Source organism: Danio aesculapii, chromosome 12 (assembly GCF_903798145.1).
Source record: "Danio aesculapii chromosome 12, fDanAes4.1, whole genome shotgun sequence".
NCBI lineage: Eukaryota > Metazoa > Chordata > Actinopteri > Cypriniformes > Danionidae > Danio > Danio aesculapii.
The window spans coordinates 11423864-11436927 of record NC_079446.1 but is presented as its reverse complement, the minus strand read 5'-3'; the positions used below and the strand labels follow the sequence as shown (position 1 = coordinate 11436927).

At 33.8% G+C, this 13064-nt stretch overlaps 1 protein-coding gene across 1 annotated transcript; it reads left to right on the top strand.

Moving 5' to 3' along the window:
- The first annotated feature begins 255 nt into the window (after positions 1–255).
- crym (crystallin, mu) lies at positions 256–12945 on the top strand. Its single transcript, XM_056468871.1, has 8 exons — positions 256–491; positions 577–727; positions 2500–2562; positions 2644–2745; positions 5215–5398; positions 7640–7761; positions 7846–7930; positions 11640–12945. Exons 1-8 carry the CDS (start codon positions 325–327, stop codon positions 11702–11704), a joined length of 939 nt encoding a protein of 312 aa, XP_056324846.1. The 5' UTR covers positions 256–324; the 3' UTR covers positions 11705–12945.
- The last annotated feature ends 119 nt before the right edge of the window (positions 12946–13064 follow it).

Below are 13064 nucleotides of genomic sequence, written 5' to 3'. Positions count from 1 at the left end.
GAGATGACTTTGCTAATTTCTGTTTGTTAATGTGATAATTTGCCAATAAATGAAAGAGATTAACAATATATTTAAAGCTTTTGTTGGATTTGTTTTCATAATAAAACGTTATAGCTTATAATGTAAAATAATAAAGTTTTGTCATTTTAAAAATACATTTTGCCAGAACCTTCCAGAAACCGTTTGCAATGTTAAAATAGGTAAGGTTTTATTTTGAAGAAGAATGCGCGTTGCACTCGAGTGAACCACGTGACTGTGGAGGAGCAAATTCCACAACAAACTCGGGAGGATTTTTTGAGAGAAAAATCTACAGGTGAAACAACCATGAGTGACTCTTTCGTTTTATTAAACAAATGCGAGGTCGAACGTTTGCTCAGTTACGATGAACTAATCCCCAGACTTGAGTCTGTCATGGGAAAGTTTTCTAAAAGGGACAGTTCAGAAATAATCCAGCCTGTGAGATCTGTGGTCCCTATACAGCCATACAATGGGTATGCGAAATCCTTATTTCAAAATAATGCTATGGTTTATTTAAATAGTTCTGTATAAGTAAACATTTGTTGCATCCATCGTCAGGTTTTTGGGTGTGATGCCTTCATATATGGCCGCTGATGGTATTCTATGCACTAAGATGGTAACTTTCTACCAGCGTGCAGAGGGCTCCAGTTTACCTTCAACTCAAGCCACCGTCTTACTTTTTCACCCCGAGCGAGGACACATCACAGCGGTGAGACACTTAAACCACATCTGTCTGCCTCACTTTATCACATTTTATTTTGGACAAATGATATAAATGAAAATGATTGTTTATAACAAATGAAAACAGAGATTTGAGTTTAATAATCAAAGAGGGAAAACACTTAACCCGGGACGCAGGATAAAATAGGGAACAAATCTGATTTTGATAAATTGTCAGAAATTGTGAGTGGGTCTAATTGCAACGACAAAAATAAATAAATAAATAAAATATCCATGACATTGCCAGCAAAGAAAATAAAGCTATTTGTTCTAAGACTGCACATGCAGATAAAATTATATTTAGAGATCACTTGACAGTTTTCATTTTCTCTGCATTTATGATTCATAGTTATGCATTTAAATATGATCTAATTTGTATTTTATTCTGTTAACTGTGGATGAGATTTGATCCAAATTTGAAATAAAAATGCCATTCAGAGATTTTTTTTGTTGCATGACGCCTAATTTTCATTTTTAATTAGTTTTCTGACCATGTATCATTTTTTGAAATTACTATTATTTTTAAAACGGGATTTATATTAGAAAGCTGAAAGCGATATTCTCAGAGTTACTGAATAGAAATGTTAAGATTTTACTAAACATTAACACACCTAGTAAATTAATTCCAAACATTGTTAAAAACCTGAAACATGCAAAAGATAAGAAACTACAGTTATGACGAGTCAAAGTATTTTCAGATTGGCTAAGGTTCCACTAATCATCACCTGCAGACAGATTGAATATCTAAAATAACAGTGATTATAGATCAAAGCCAGTAGAGGTTTGATTGAAGCTTAGCTGTCAGCAAGAAGCCTCCTTAAAGCACCATTGTTGAGAAAAGGGAATGTGCAGAATTGCTAAAAATTTGCTATTTTTGGCTTATTTATCCTTTACCAAGTATCAGTTTGAATACACCAGAGTATTTGAAGAGATTATGTTCCATTATATGGAAATGATCCTGCCTCAACAGGCAGCAACCTCAAAAACATAAGCAACAACATGGTTTCAGTAAAAAAGGATTGAGGTAATGGAGTGGCCAGCTCAATCCCCTGACCTCTCAACCCAATTGAAATTGTATAGGGACATAAAAATGTAGTTTCTAAAGCAAAACCGAAAAATTCATAGGAGCTGAGGGATGTAGCTTTTTTAACCTGGCCTGAAATGTCTGTTTCTATATAGCAGAAGCTGGTTGAATCGATGCAGTGCAGCAATTATTAAAAAGAAATCATGCGACTACATAGCACATCTGTAATTTTACTGAAGTAAAGAAAAATGTATTTAATATGTTTCAGTTTAGAGAGAAAGGGTTGATACTGCTTAACAGATTAATATTTATTTTCTTTGCTGTCTGTAAAAATACACACAAAATGTGTGTCTGTGTGTGTGTAGCCATCATGGATTTTTACCTGTGTGTGTTTTGCAACTGGATCCACACATGATTTTTGCCACAAAAGCTTTTGAAAAAGTTATATCACATATCAATGAACCATAAATTAATGTAACTATAAATTTGTTAGAAAATATTAAGGTGTTATTGTTATATACTAAAAAACAACATGCTTGACACCACAAAACATGTAAGCACTAAATGATTTTTGGTTGGTCAATAAAATCCACATGCTTGGCCCTAGACCATTCTGCCATACTACCCTTTGGTTTTTAAACATCTTGCTCATCATTGTAGATTGCATTATTCATTGTATAATTCAACTCTATAAATGCTTTTAAGTCTTTAAAGTCCTTAAAAGTGTCTAATGGCAGATCATGGATGGGGAAGCCATCACAGCCAAACGAACCGCAGCAATGTCAGCCATATCAGCTAAAGTAGGTTCTTCTGAAATAGATCACAGATTTGTAATGATGTGAAAAATAAAGCCACTTCTGAATATGTTACTCTCTCTCCAGATGTTAATGCCAGCTCTTTCTGAGGTGCTGTGCATCCTTGGTTCAGGACAACAGGCTAGAAGCCACTATGATGTCTTTACAAAAGTCTTCAAATTCAAAGAGGTAACTAGTCTGAATATAAGGATTACAGTTTTGAATAATTTTTAATTGTAACTATATACTGTGCTGAAAGAACAGTGTTTTTAATAACGGAGGGTCTAAATGTTGTGGAAAACACAATGATCATAAAATAAGAGAGCAGCACTAAGAATTAGGGCTACACAATATATGCATTTCAGCATCAATATCGCAATGTGTGCATCCACAATAGTCACATCACAGGATGTGCAAAGTTGAGTTTATATGTTGTCCAGGAGCCACAGTTTAACCATAATGGAGCGAAAAATTTATTATTTGCATGTTTTTCAGACCTGTGACTGTGGGAACATTAAAACACAACAAAGTATTTAAAGTATTCAGGCAGAAGAAATTGTACTGTTTGTAACTTTAATAAAGATTTGTTTCATTGAATTATTCATACAACCCCATCTCCGAAAAAGTATGGAGAGTATGGAAAACGTACATAAAAAAAGAAAGTAGTGACTTTTACTTTGTTATTTAATTTGTAAATCTACATCCTTTCCTGTCATTAAGACCTGCAACACATTCCAAACAAGTTGAGACAGGAGCAGTTTAGAGCTAGTAATCTGGTAAATTGGTTAAATAATGATGTGATTTGAAACAGGTGATGTCAACAGATGATTGTAATTATGATTTGAAACAAAAGCTGCATCCAATATCCAAGGTCTGGTGCTTTAGGAGCAAAGATGGGCAGAGGATCACCAGTTTGCCAACAACTATGTGAGTAAATGATTGAAATGTGTAAAAACAATGTTCTGCAAAGAAAGATAGGAGGACATTTGGATATTTCACCTTCAACAGTGCGTAACATAAATGAAAGATTCAAGGAATCAAGAGGAATTTCAATGAGTAAAGGACAAGGGTGCAAGCCTAAGCTGAACTACCGTGGTCTCTGATCCCTCAGGTGGCACTGCATCAAGAATCCTCATTCATCCATAAACGATATCACCACATGGGCTCAGGACTACTTTGTCACAATACGTAGTTACATCCAAAAATGCCTGTGAAAACTGTACTATGCCAAAAGGAAATCCTATGTTAACATGGTCAGAAGCAATGTCAACTTCTCTGGGCTTTTCTGGGCATCTGGGATGGACCATTACACAGTGAAAATGTGTACCATGGTCAGATGAATCAGTATTTCAGGTATTTCATAGGAGAAATGGACACCGTGTGCTGTGGACCAAAGAAGAAAAGAATCATCCAGACTGTTACGTGCAACAAGTCCAAAAGCCAGGGTCTGTCATGATATGAGGTTGTTTCAACAAGACAATGCAAGACCACATTCTGCACACATTACAAAGTCCTGGCTGCAAAGGAAGCGGATACATGTACTCAGCTGGCCTGTCTGCAGTCCCGACCTATCTCCAAAAGAAAATTTGTGGCACATTTTAAAATGCAACTAGCGACAACAGACTTTGTAGTGTTGCCCACTTTAAGACTTGTTTACAGGAAGAATGGGATAAAATTACACCTGAAACACTTCATCACTTGGTGTCCTCAGTCCCTAAACGTTTTTTAAGTGTTGTGAAAAGGAATAGCAATATTACAAAGTGGTAAATGCTTTACTGTTCAGACTTATTTGAAATGTGTTGCAAGAACCAAAATTGGAATTGGAAGTTTTTATTTTGAAACATAAGAAAACAATAGAGGAACACTTTAAATATTGTTTGTTGTATTGTCTGCAATAAGGTATATTAGAAATAAATGTATTTTATATATTAGAAGTAAATTTAGAAATCACTATCTTTATTTTATTGGCGTTTTCCATACTGTCCCAAGTCTTTCTGATTTGTGGTTGTACAATGAAGACTATGTAGTGTTCTTTTATATTTGATTATTCGATTTCAGTACCTAAATACTGTTTGACTCCCCAGAAAACTATAACATCACTGACAACTATGACATCACTATTCTCTTACAGGACATCACTAGTCTCCTAGCTATAACTTTGTTGACAAGGATTTTCCAGAGATTCTCAATAAGGTTTAGTTCAGGACTCTGAACTTTTTTCAGTGTTTTCAGCTACAAGGAACTCCTTTACCCAGAATTGATAGTTGATTGGGTAATTAATGCAATGAAAGAACCACGTGGTGCCATAAGAGCTTCATAAACACTTGCATTCATTTTGACTTTGCCATGTAGTTGTAAAAGAGGCTCAACTCCTGCTGCAGAATCACTACAAAACCATGGCACAACCATGAAAACCACGAAAGACATTTTGATCAATATTCTCAATTAAATATCTCATATAAGCATTTTAGACTGTGCTTCAGAATATTTGGAACTGATGAAATAGGCTTAAAAAGACTCTTGTTAGGATGACATTTATTAAGTAGTGACTTATTAAGTAGTGAAAATGTGCAGGTTGCTCTGTTATTGTGTAATTGGACACTGTATGTCAAAGTCATTGAACATTGTTCATTTTGTTTCTTCCAATGATGGCCTCAGGTCCGCATTTGGAGTAGAAGGAGAGAAATGGCTCAACAGTTTGTTAATGATCTCCAAGGCCCTGTTAGAGTTTGTTCTTCAGTGAAGGAGGCTGTGATGGGGGCTGATGTAATTGTCACAGCCACAGGTGCAAGTCAACCCTTACTCTTTGGAGAGTGGGTCAAACCAGGTGCCCACATAGCAGGTCAGTTGGCCCTCAGGCCTGAGATCTTTTGGTGAGTTATTGATGCTCAAGTAGTTGTGTTATGACTAGGGGCTGTCAAATTATACTGGTATTGATGATAAGTATGATTTTTTAAATCTACTTGAACTGAAGTTCCTGCCGACTTCAGTTCTGCCATCAGAAAGAAATGGCAATCCAGAGCAAAAATGTCCAATTTTGATTAAAGATTACTAAGACAAGCCATTTTCTGTAGATCATCTTGAACGGATAAATGGTTCACCTCAAGTTTTGACAAATGACTGTTCAAGATACAAGTAAGATTTTGTAGCTGTTGTGTCTCTCAAAGTCAGACGCTGTATTCTACTGCTTTGGAAGTCCTACCTACTCACTCCTGGTAGATTAATGATGTTTTTCACTTCATAAAACTGGAAAGAATTAGACACTCTGAAGGGTTGTTCCAAAAACTTATTTGTAAGACTCTTTTAAATGGAAATGTACACTCCCTGCATACTGGTTCATAGCTCAATTTTACATTATTTCTCTACTGTGTGAAGGCTCATGTGACTTTCAGTTTCAGTTGGCACAAGCTTTTATTTTTTAGCTATATATATATATATATATATATATATATATATATATATATATATATATATATATATATATATATATATATATATATATATATATATGAGCAATTCCATGCAAATGTCAACCTTGCCATGAAAAAAATATTTGTTTTCGCCAAAATAGTGAACCCGTTTCTATGTTTTTTGTGTAGGCTTGTACTTTAGAGTGCTTTAAAAATACTCAAAAATGTCTGTAAGTGTTTTTAAAACAATTATATTTGGCTTACAAAAGTCACTCAAGTGGCAATTTCACATCCGTCAAATCCATAACTGAGAGATGTCACATCTATAATGACGCTTTTTCCTTCTAAATGCAAAAATATAAGATGTTTCAATATAGAATATCAAGATTTTTTATTCAACACATTTCTAAACATGATAGTTTTATTAACTCATTTCTAATAACTGAATTATTTTATCTTTGTCATGATGACAGTAAATAATATTTGACTAGATATTTTTCAAGACACTTTTATACAGCTTAAAGTGACATTTAAAGACTTAATTAGGTTAACTAGGCAGGCTAGTTTAATTAGGCAAGTTACTGTAGACGATGGTTTGTTTTGTAGACTATTAAAAACTATATAGCTTAAAGGGGCTAATAATTTTGACCTTAAAATTGTTTTTAAAAAAATTAACTGCTTTTATTTTAGCTGAAATAAAAAAAAGGCTTTCTCCAGAAGAAAAAATATTATCAGACATACTGTGAAAATTTCCTTGCTCTGTTAAACATCATTTGGGAAATATTTAAAAAAGAAAAAATAATCAAAGGGGGCTAATAATTCTGACTTTATATATATATATATATATATATATATATATATATATATATATATATATATATATATATATATATATATATATACATATACATACATACATACATACATACATACATACATATATATAGTAATTTTGGATCCCTGTTTACTTTCCATTTTTCTGCATATAAAAATGTATAACAATATTGTAAAATGTCTGCTATTTTGTAATTTTTCGAAAACTACTCAGAATATACAGAGAATAATCATAATATTAAAAGTTAGTAGTACATAAAAGATAAATAATCTAATGCTATTAGAGGCATTGATTTCTCTAATGCAATTAGTTTCATTGGTATTCTACAAATAGTGCTGGTTTATGTCAAACACTACAGTAACGCCATGTAGATGTGTGTCTTTTTTATAAACTCTCCTCTATTATAAGTAAATGTTTCTTTTGTGATTAACAACAGAAATTTTAATAACACAAAATTAGTTTAGACAAACTCAAAACTATAATACATGAATCTATTGTAGATGCCACATAACTTTGAATTCTTTTGATTTTGTCTATTATTACTCAAAAAATGTCAATTGATACTGATCTTATTTTCTGTGCTGTCATGCTGATTTGTCAGTGTTAAAGATCATATTGTAAACAATTCATTTATTTATTTCTTTATAAAATGCTTTAACCTTCTAATGTTTAAGCACATTGTCATAACCAAATTATGAGTTAAATTCAAAACATACATTATTTTGCTATTTAAAATGTCATTTAGTGGTTCCAAAAGCAAATAAAATTAGTTCAACTTTACAAAGCAAACAGTTTACAAATAAGCAGTTGTTAGTGTATTTTTGTGTTTTTTTGTCAGCGGTCGGCGCGTGTCGGCCAGACTGGAGGGAACTAGATGACGTGTTGATGAGAGCAGCGGTGGTCTATGTGGACAGCAGAGAGGGGGCGACCGCAGAGTCAGGAGACATCATTCTGTCTGGAGTACGCATCACTTCCTGAACAGTAAAATATATACGACTTAAGCTCAGTCATGCATCTTGAATATTTAACACATTATTTCTCCAGGCACACATTTTCGCAGAGCTTGGAGAGGTTATAAATGGATCCTTTCCTGCTCAGCGTGAGAAGACTACAGTATTCAAGTCACTGGGTAACTTGTTTTTCCACAGCTGCGATCCAAAACTCTGGAACAAGATGTACTGGAGCATTCTCACCACTGATAGAATGTCATAGTAGTGGAATGTTGTTAAAAAGCATCTTGATGTTTAGATTTCAGCCATCTCAAGAGACAAAAAGGAAACTTTCTATTTATAACTTTTATTATGCCTGCTTAAACGCCTCCCGATCATCTGTGGCCTCTTCTGATCTAAATTTGGGGGATGTGGGAGTTTGATCATACGCTGTAAAAAATGCTGACAATTCCTTCATGTGGTTCCAAAGCAAATAGATTAAGTTAATCGTATTCACAAATTGAAGTGGATTGAACAAAACAGTTAAGTTGTCCCAAATAACGTAAGAATTGTGTTGTTAACTCATTTGACAGTTTTTCCCGATTGCTAAAACACAATTTCTGAACTCTTGCTCCATTTTTCTGACACTATTAAACACAAAACCTCATCTTTAAGCACTATTACAGCTTTTCCTCAGTCGCTTTAGTGCATTTCTCACAACACTATTTACATTTGCACAACAGTTAGTAAATTTCTCAAAACAATTATTCATTTGTGCACATCATAATAGCAGTTTCTCATTCCTTCCAACAAATTGCACGTGCTTTTGGACATGCATCACTTGTTATCATACAACTCTCTGCTGTTTTATAACATTATCATTTGCTCATGTCATGTCAGTCAAAGTTAACTAAACTTGTGAATGCTGAACAGTCATTCCATATAAAACTAACAGTCCTCATTTCATCACTTGAGTCATTACATACAGAAATGTTGAGCTAGTTGTCAAAATCTGTCAAGCAAATTTTATAAAACTTTTTAAATCTTTTTTTTCTTGATGTCTTCTAATTAAACAATTTGATGAATGATTTACAGACCTACAGTGTGTATGTTGTAGGTTCAGTTTCAATATGTACTGCAATGTTGTGCACAGCTCTACACAAAGGAACATTATGTGTGTTGTAAATAAGGGTGTTTATTCTTTTGCACAATGCTGTGAATACATTAGAATTGCAAAGAGCAAATGCAGTAAACATGTACATTTTTTTGCTATTTCTGCTGAGAATTTTGGTAAAAATCTGTGGATTTCTGCAGCATTAATTTGTGAGTATCATAACTAAAAACCTTAATATGTGAAATAAAAAATAATATCTTTTTAACTTTTACTTAATGTTTAAAATGCAAATCCAATTAGATTCACTTTATTTGGTAAACAAAGCAAATCTCTCATATAATATATATACTGAAAGACAGAAAATATTACTGTACAAACTGCATTGTACATAAATCAGATGAACATTTTCATATTAGTCAATAATATTACTGTAATCAATAAAAAAACTGAATAATTATAGATTTACACACATTTACAAAAGTAAATAAACAAAATTAATGATGGGCTAAAAATCTACAGATACCTCAGTAAATGCAGTGTCGTGTAACTTTACTGTAGTTTTCAAATGGCTCTGCAAATAGTATCTAGTGCTGTTTTGAGCATTTTCAGTCTCAAAAATCTGACTTTGCATCGAAAAAAAATGTACAGAGTAAACTGTCATAATGAAAACATGATGAAGCCATTTGACTATCTTGTTCATAAACAATGATGTCAGGATTTTTCATCTTGATGACACTGACACTTTCATTGACATCAATACTTGTTTTTGAGGAATGAGCTCTCCATTTTGAGCAAGTGACATGCTTTTGCAGGTTATCAACTAGGTTTTGCAGTTTGTATTATTGTTTTGAAAAATGCATGAACTGTTGTGCAAATGTAAATAGTGTTGTGAGAAATGCACCAAAGCCACTGAGAAAAACTGTAACAAAACGAAACTTTTTGCCTCAAAATGTTTTACCTGTGTTCAAAATCAAGCACTGCTCTCAAATAGTAAACAAAGTGATCAAAATGATATAGAGGAATTACCAGCCTACATCACACGGGTTCCCGGTTGCAATAGCAAACATGCCGTGTAGTGCGGTAGAATGCCAAATTTGAAGTCCAGAAATAGAAAACTTTTACCGTACACCACACTGCTCTTAATGCCAACTGCAGACGTCTTTGGCTAAAAGGTATGGAGCTAATAATATGCCAAAACAATCTGAATTTGAATTATTGATGATTGTAATTTAATATATCTGATTTTTTATACGTCGTTAAAAAATGTTTTGAATTTCTTAATTTGAATTTCATAACTTGAATATTGAACATCTGAAATTTAAGACAACTGAATTTTTGTGTATGAAAATGTTGGTTATTTTTCTTGAACACAACTGTCTCATGGGGCCATGCTTTAAAATTAATTCAAATGAGCTTGGATTGCAATTTTTTTCAACCGTTAATAAGCATTGTGCAGTACTAGCCACAAAAAAATGCATGCAATAAACACTTTTTTCATTCATACTCTACAAGCGCTAAAAATAGATATATTTTGCATTTATAAAATACATAAATTGTTAACAGTTTCGAAACTGGCTGTAAATTGCATGCATTTTTTTACCATATTTATTTTTAAAGAGAAAAATCTAACTAGAAAATGACAATCATTCCAAACTGATTGCACTTTTAGCTGAAAGTCTAGGATTCCTGCATTAGTGCCATTACAATTCTTTTTTAATTGTGAAATGGATTGTACAATCCAAAGCCTGCCTCTCTAATCTGCAATTAGCATATTCAAGACAGTGAAATGGTAATTGTAAAATCACATACTGATGTAGTCATTGATGTCAAACTGATGAACATTTTTTCAGAAGGTGCTGATTTCTATAATGCTCCATTTTTAAGTTTTTCTTTTAGGTCAGTGGGTTATGGATGCAATCTGTTTTCTGAATAACAATGGTCATCAGTGGATTATTGAAACAAGCTGATTTTGAGCGGTATATGAACTGTTGTTTTGGTCTGTGTGAGTTTTGGAGGGGATCTGAACTGTTTGTTGTAGAGCAGTGATGGCCAAAGTTGGCCCGTGGTAACCTTTGATTTGGCCCACCATCCCTCCGAGAAATGAGCAAGAATGATGGGGAAGGTTTAGAGTTTGTCAATTCAAATTAAATGGAACCCTTTGTTTGTTTTATTGGTAAAAGATAACCAAAATGAAAAGTTTCAATTAAAGGGAGTAAATTAATCAGATTTTGTTTCAATGTACATACCGTTACCCGACAATGCAGATTCTGCTTGACTAGAGTATTCAGCAGTTAACTCCACTGTGTTATAAATGTGATTGTTTTTTTATGTTATAATTTAAAGAGTTATAGTGAATTAGCTAATATGATTTACAGTAATGTTTTTTATTTGTTTTGAAATATTAGGAAATGGAAACTTTAATGTAATATAGTTTGGCATATTTACCTTCAGCCCACGGCTCATGATGATATTTGGTTTTTGGCCCTTCATATGAAAAAGTTTGGACACCCCTGGTCTAGATTCATGTTGATAAAGCACATTGTGAGAGCAGGTTTGTAAAAGTGGCATCAGTACTGCTCAATGCTTGTTAGTGGATGAAAAAAAATAATAATAATAATATTGTGAGGTTCATGTATGCATGGACATTGTGTAAATTGTTTTCAGGGACAGTGCAAATTATCATACACTCACATTTAGGATCATCATCTAAGCTGCACTTTATAAATCTGTCCTATGTCAGAGGAAACAGAGCTCTTTGTTTTGATTAGCTGGACATTTTGTATTTTTAACTGCAGGAATGGGGATCCAAGACGCTGTCTCAGCCAAACTAGTGTTGGAGAAGTTGAAGAGCGAACACTGAAGAACCAAAGTCACAACTTCCTCTGATCGTACAACTTTCCATTGTAATGGTGGAGCCTTTAACCCAGTCAATGATTATGAGAGCATAAACTGCACTTACTGTTATACACTTTTAAAGAGATTAATGCGTAATCAAGTTTTAATCGGTAACATAAAATAAATGATGCATTTCTGTAGGGCAACAAAGTGAGTTTATTTTAGGTATTTAACCTGACTTCAGGACAGAGCAAGTGCTAAAAAGCGGAGTTTAGCACAAAGATGTGATTTAGGCCCAATCCCAATTCTATTTTTGTACCCCTACAAAGTGGGAAGGGGAAGGGCTTCAAAATTTACCCCTAAGAAATGGAACAGCACTTCACATCATCATATGTCATCGCAATCTCTTGCAGCATATGAGATCAGACGATCATGACTGCTGTAGTTATTCCAGTTGGGTTATTTTTTGGTATTTATCTTCAGGAAATATATCATAGGCATGTATTATGTTATCATAATATAATGTGGCAATAAGATCGTAACTACTGTGCATTTACACAGTGGCCATATTCATCTATGTAAACACATGAAAACAACACTAACATTATAGCAGACACTGTAAAAAGCTCATTTCAAGCCACTAGACTTTTCTGACAGAGTATTAGAGTGTCAGAGTGTCAGAATGTTGTGGGACTACTATACAGGAGTTATGATTAGGGATTATAGATAGCAAAATTCAGTGGTTTTTGTTTTAGCATTTTTTTTTAAAGGTATGACTGTAAAACACGAACGCGGTTATGAATGTATTAAAACGTGATAGTTTGTTGTAGAAGTTCATAATAATGACAAAATAAAAAAATAAAAATACCTCCAGCTGCAGCTATCCTGCCACTGTGGCTGGTGAATTCTGGGAAATCTTATCCCTTGGTTAAGTGTGGTCCTGAAAAATCTTCATTCGAAGGGCTATCTACCCCTTCCCTTTAACCCTACACCTTCATGGAAATGGGCAAAACAAGGTGTAGGGATAAGGGGAAGGGCTAAAATTGAAATTGGGCCTTAGTCTCTGAAACTGGGGGTAAATGGCATCACACTGAGCTGAGAAAGTGGTCCACTTCAACACAGCTTTGTGTTTATTACTCTTGCAAACTACTCCAAGCCAAACTTTCTGGGACTTTAGACATAACTTGCAGACAATAGAAGGCTTCTGTGTGTTAATAATTCAAGTATAGCCTGGGTTTAACTTCTGTTCAGACTTTAATTTGTCTGTGAAGATTAAAAAAAACAAACTTTGTTGGTCACTGGGCTTATTTTCTCAAGCCATCCAAAAGCACATGGAAATACACTATTGGGTTGTCGTCTATAGAACCAACAAGAATGACATGGCC

Excerpts from the sequence above, each read along its gene's own strand:
- crym (XM_056468871.1), top strand. The coding sequence starts at position 325 with ATGAGTGACTCTTTCGTTTTATTAAACAAATGCGAGGTCGAACGTTTG. Across the intron at positions 2,563-2,643 it reads TGTCAGCCATATCAGCTAAA|ATGTTAATGCCAGCTCTTTC; the intron begins GTAGGTTCTTCT and ends CTCTCTCTCCAG. Across the intron at positions 7,762-7,845 it reads GAGACATCATTCTGTCTGGA|GCACACATTTTCGCAGAGCT; the intron begins GTACGCATCACT and ends TTATTTCTCCAG.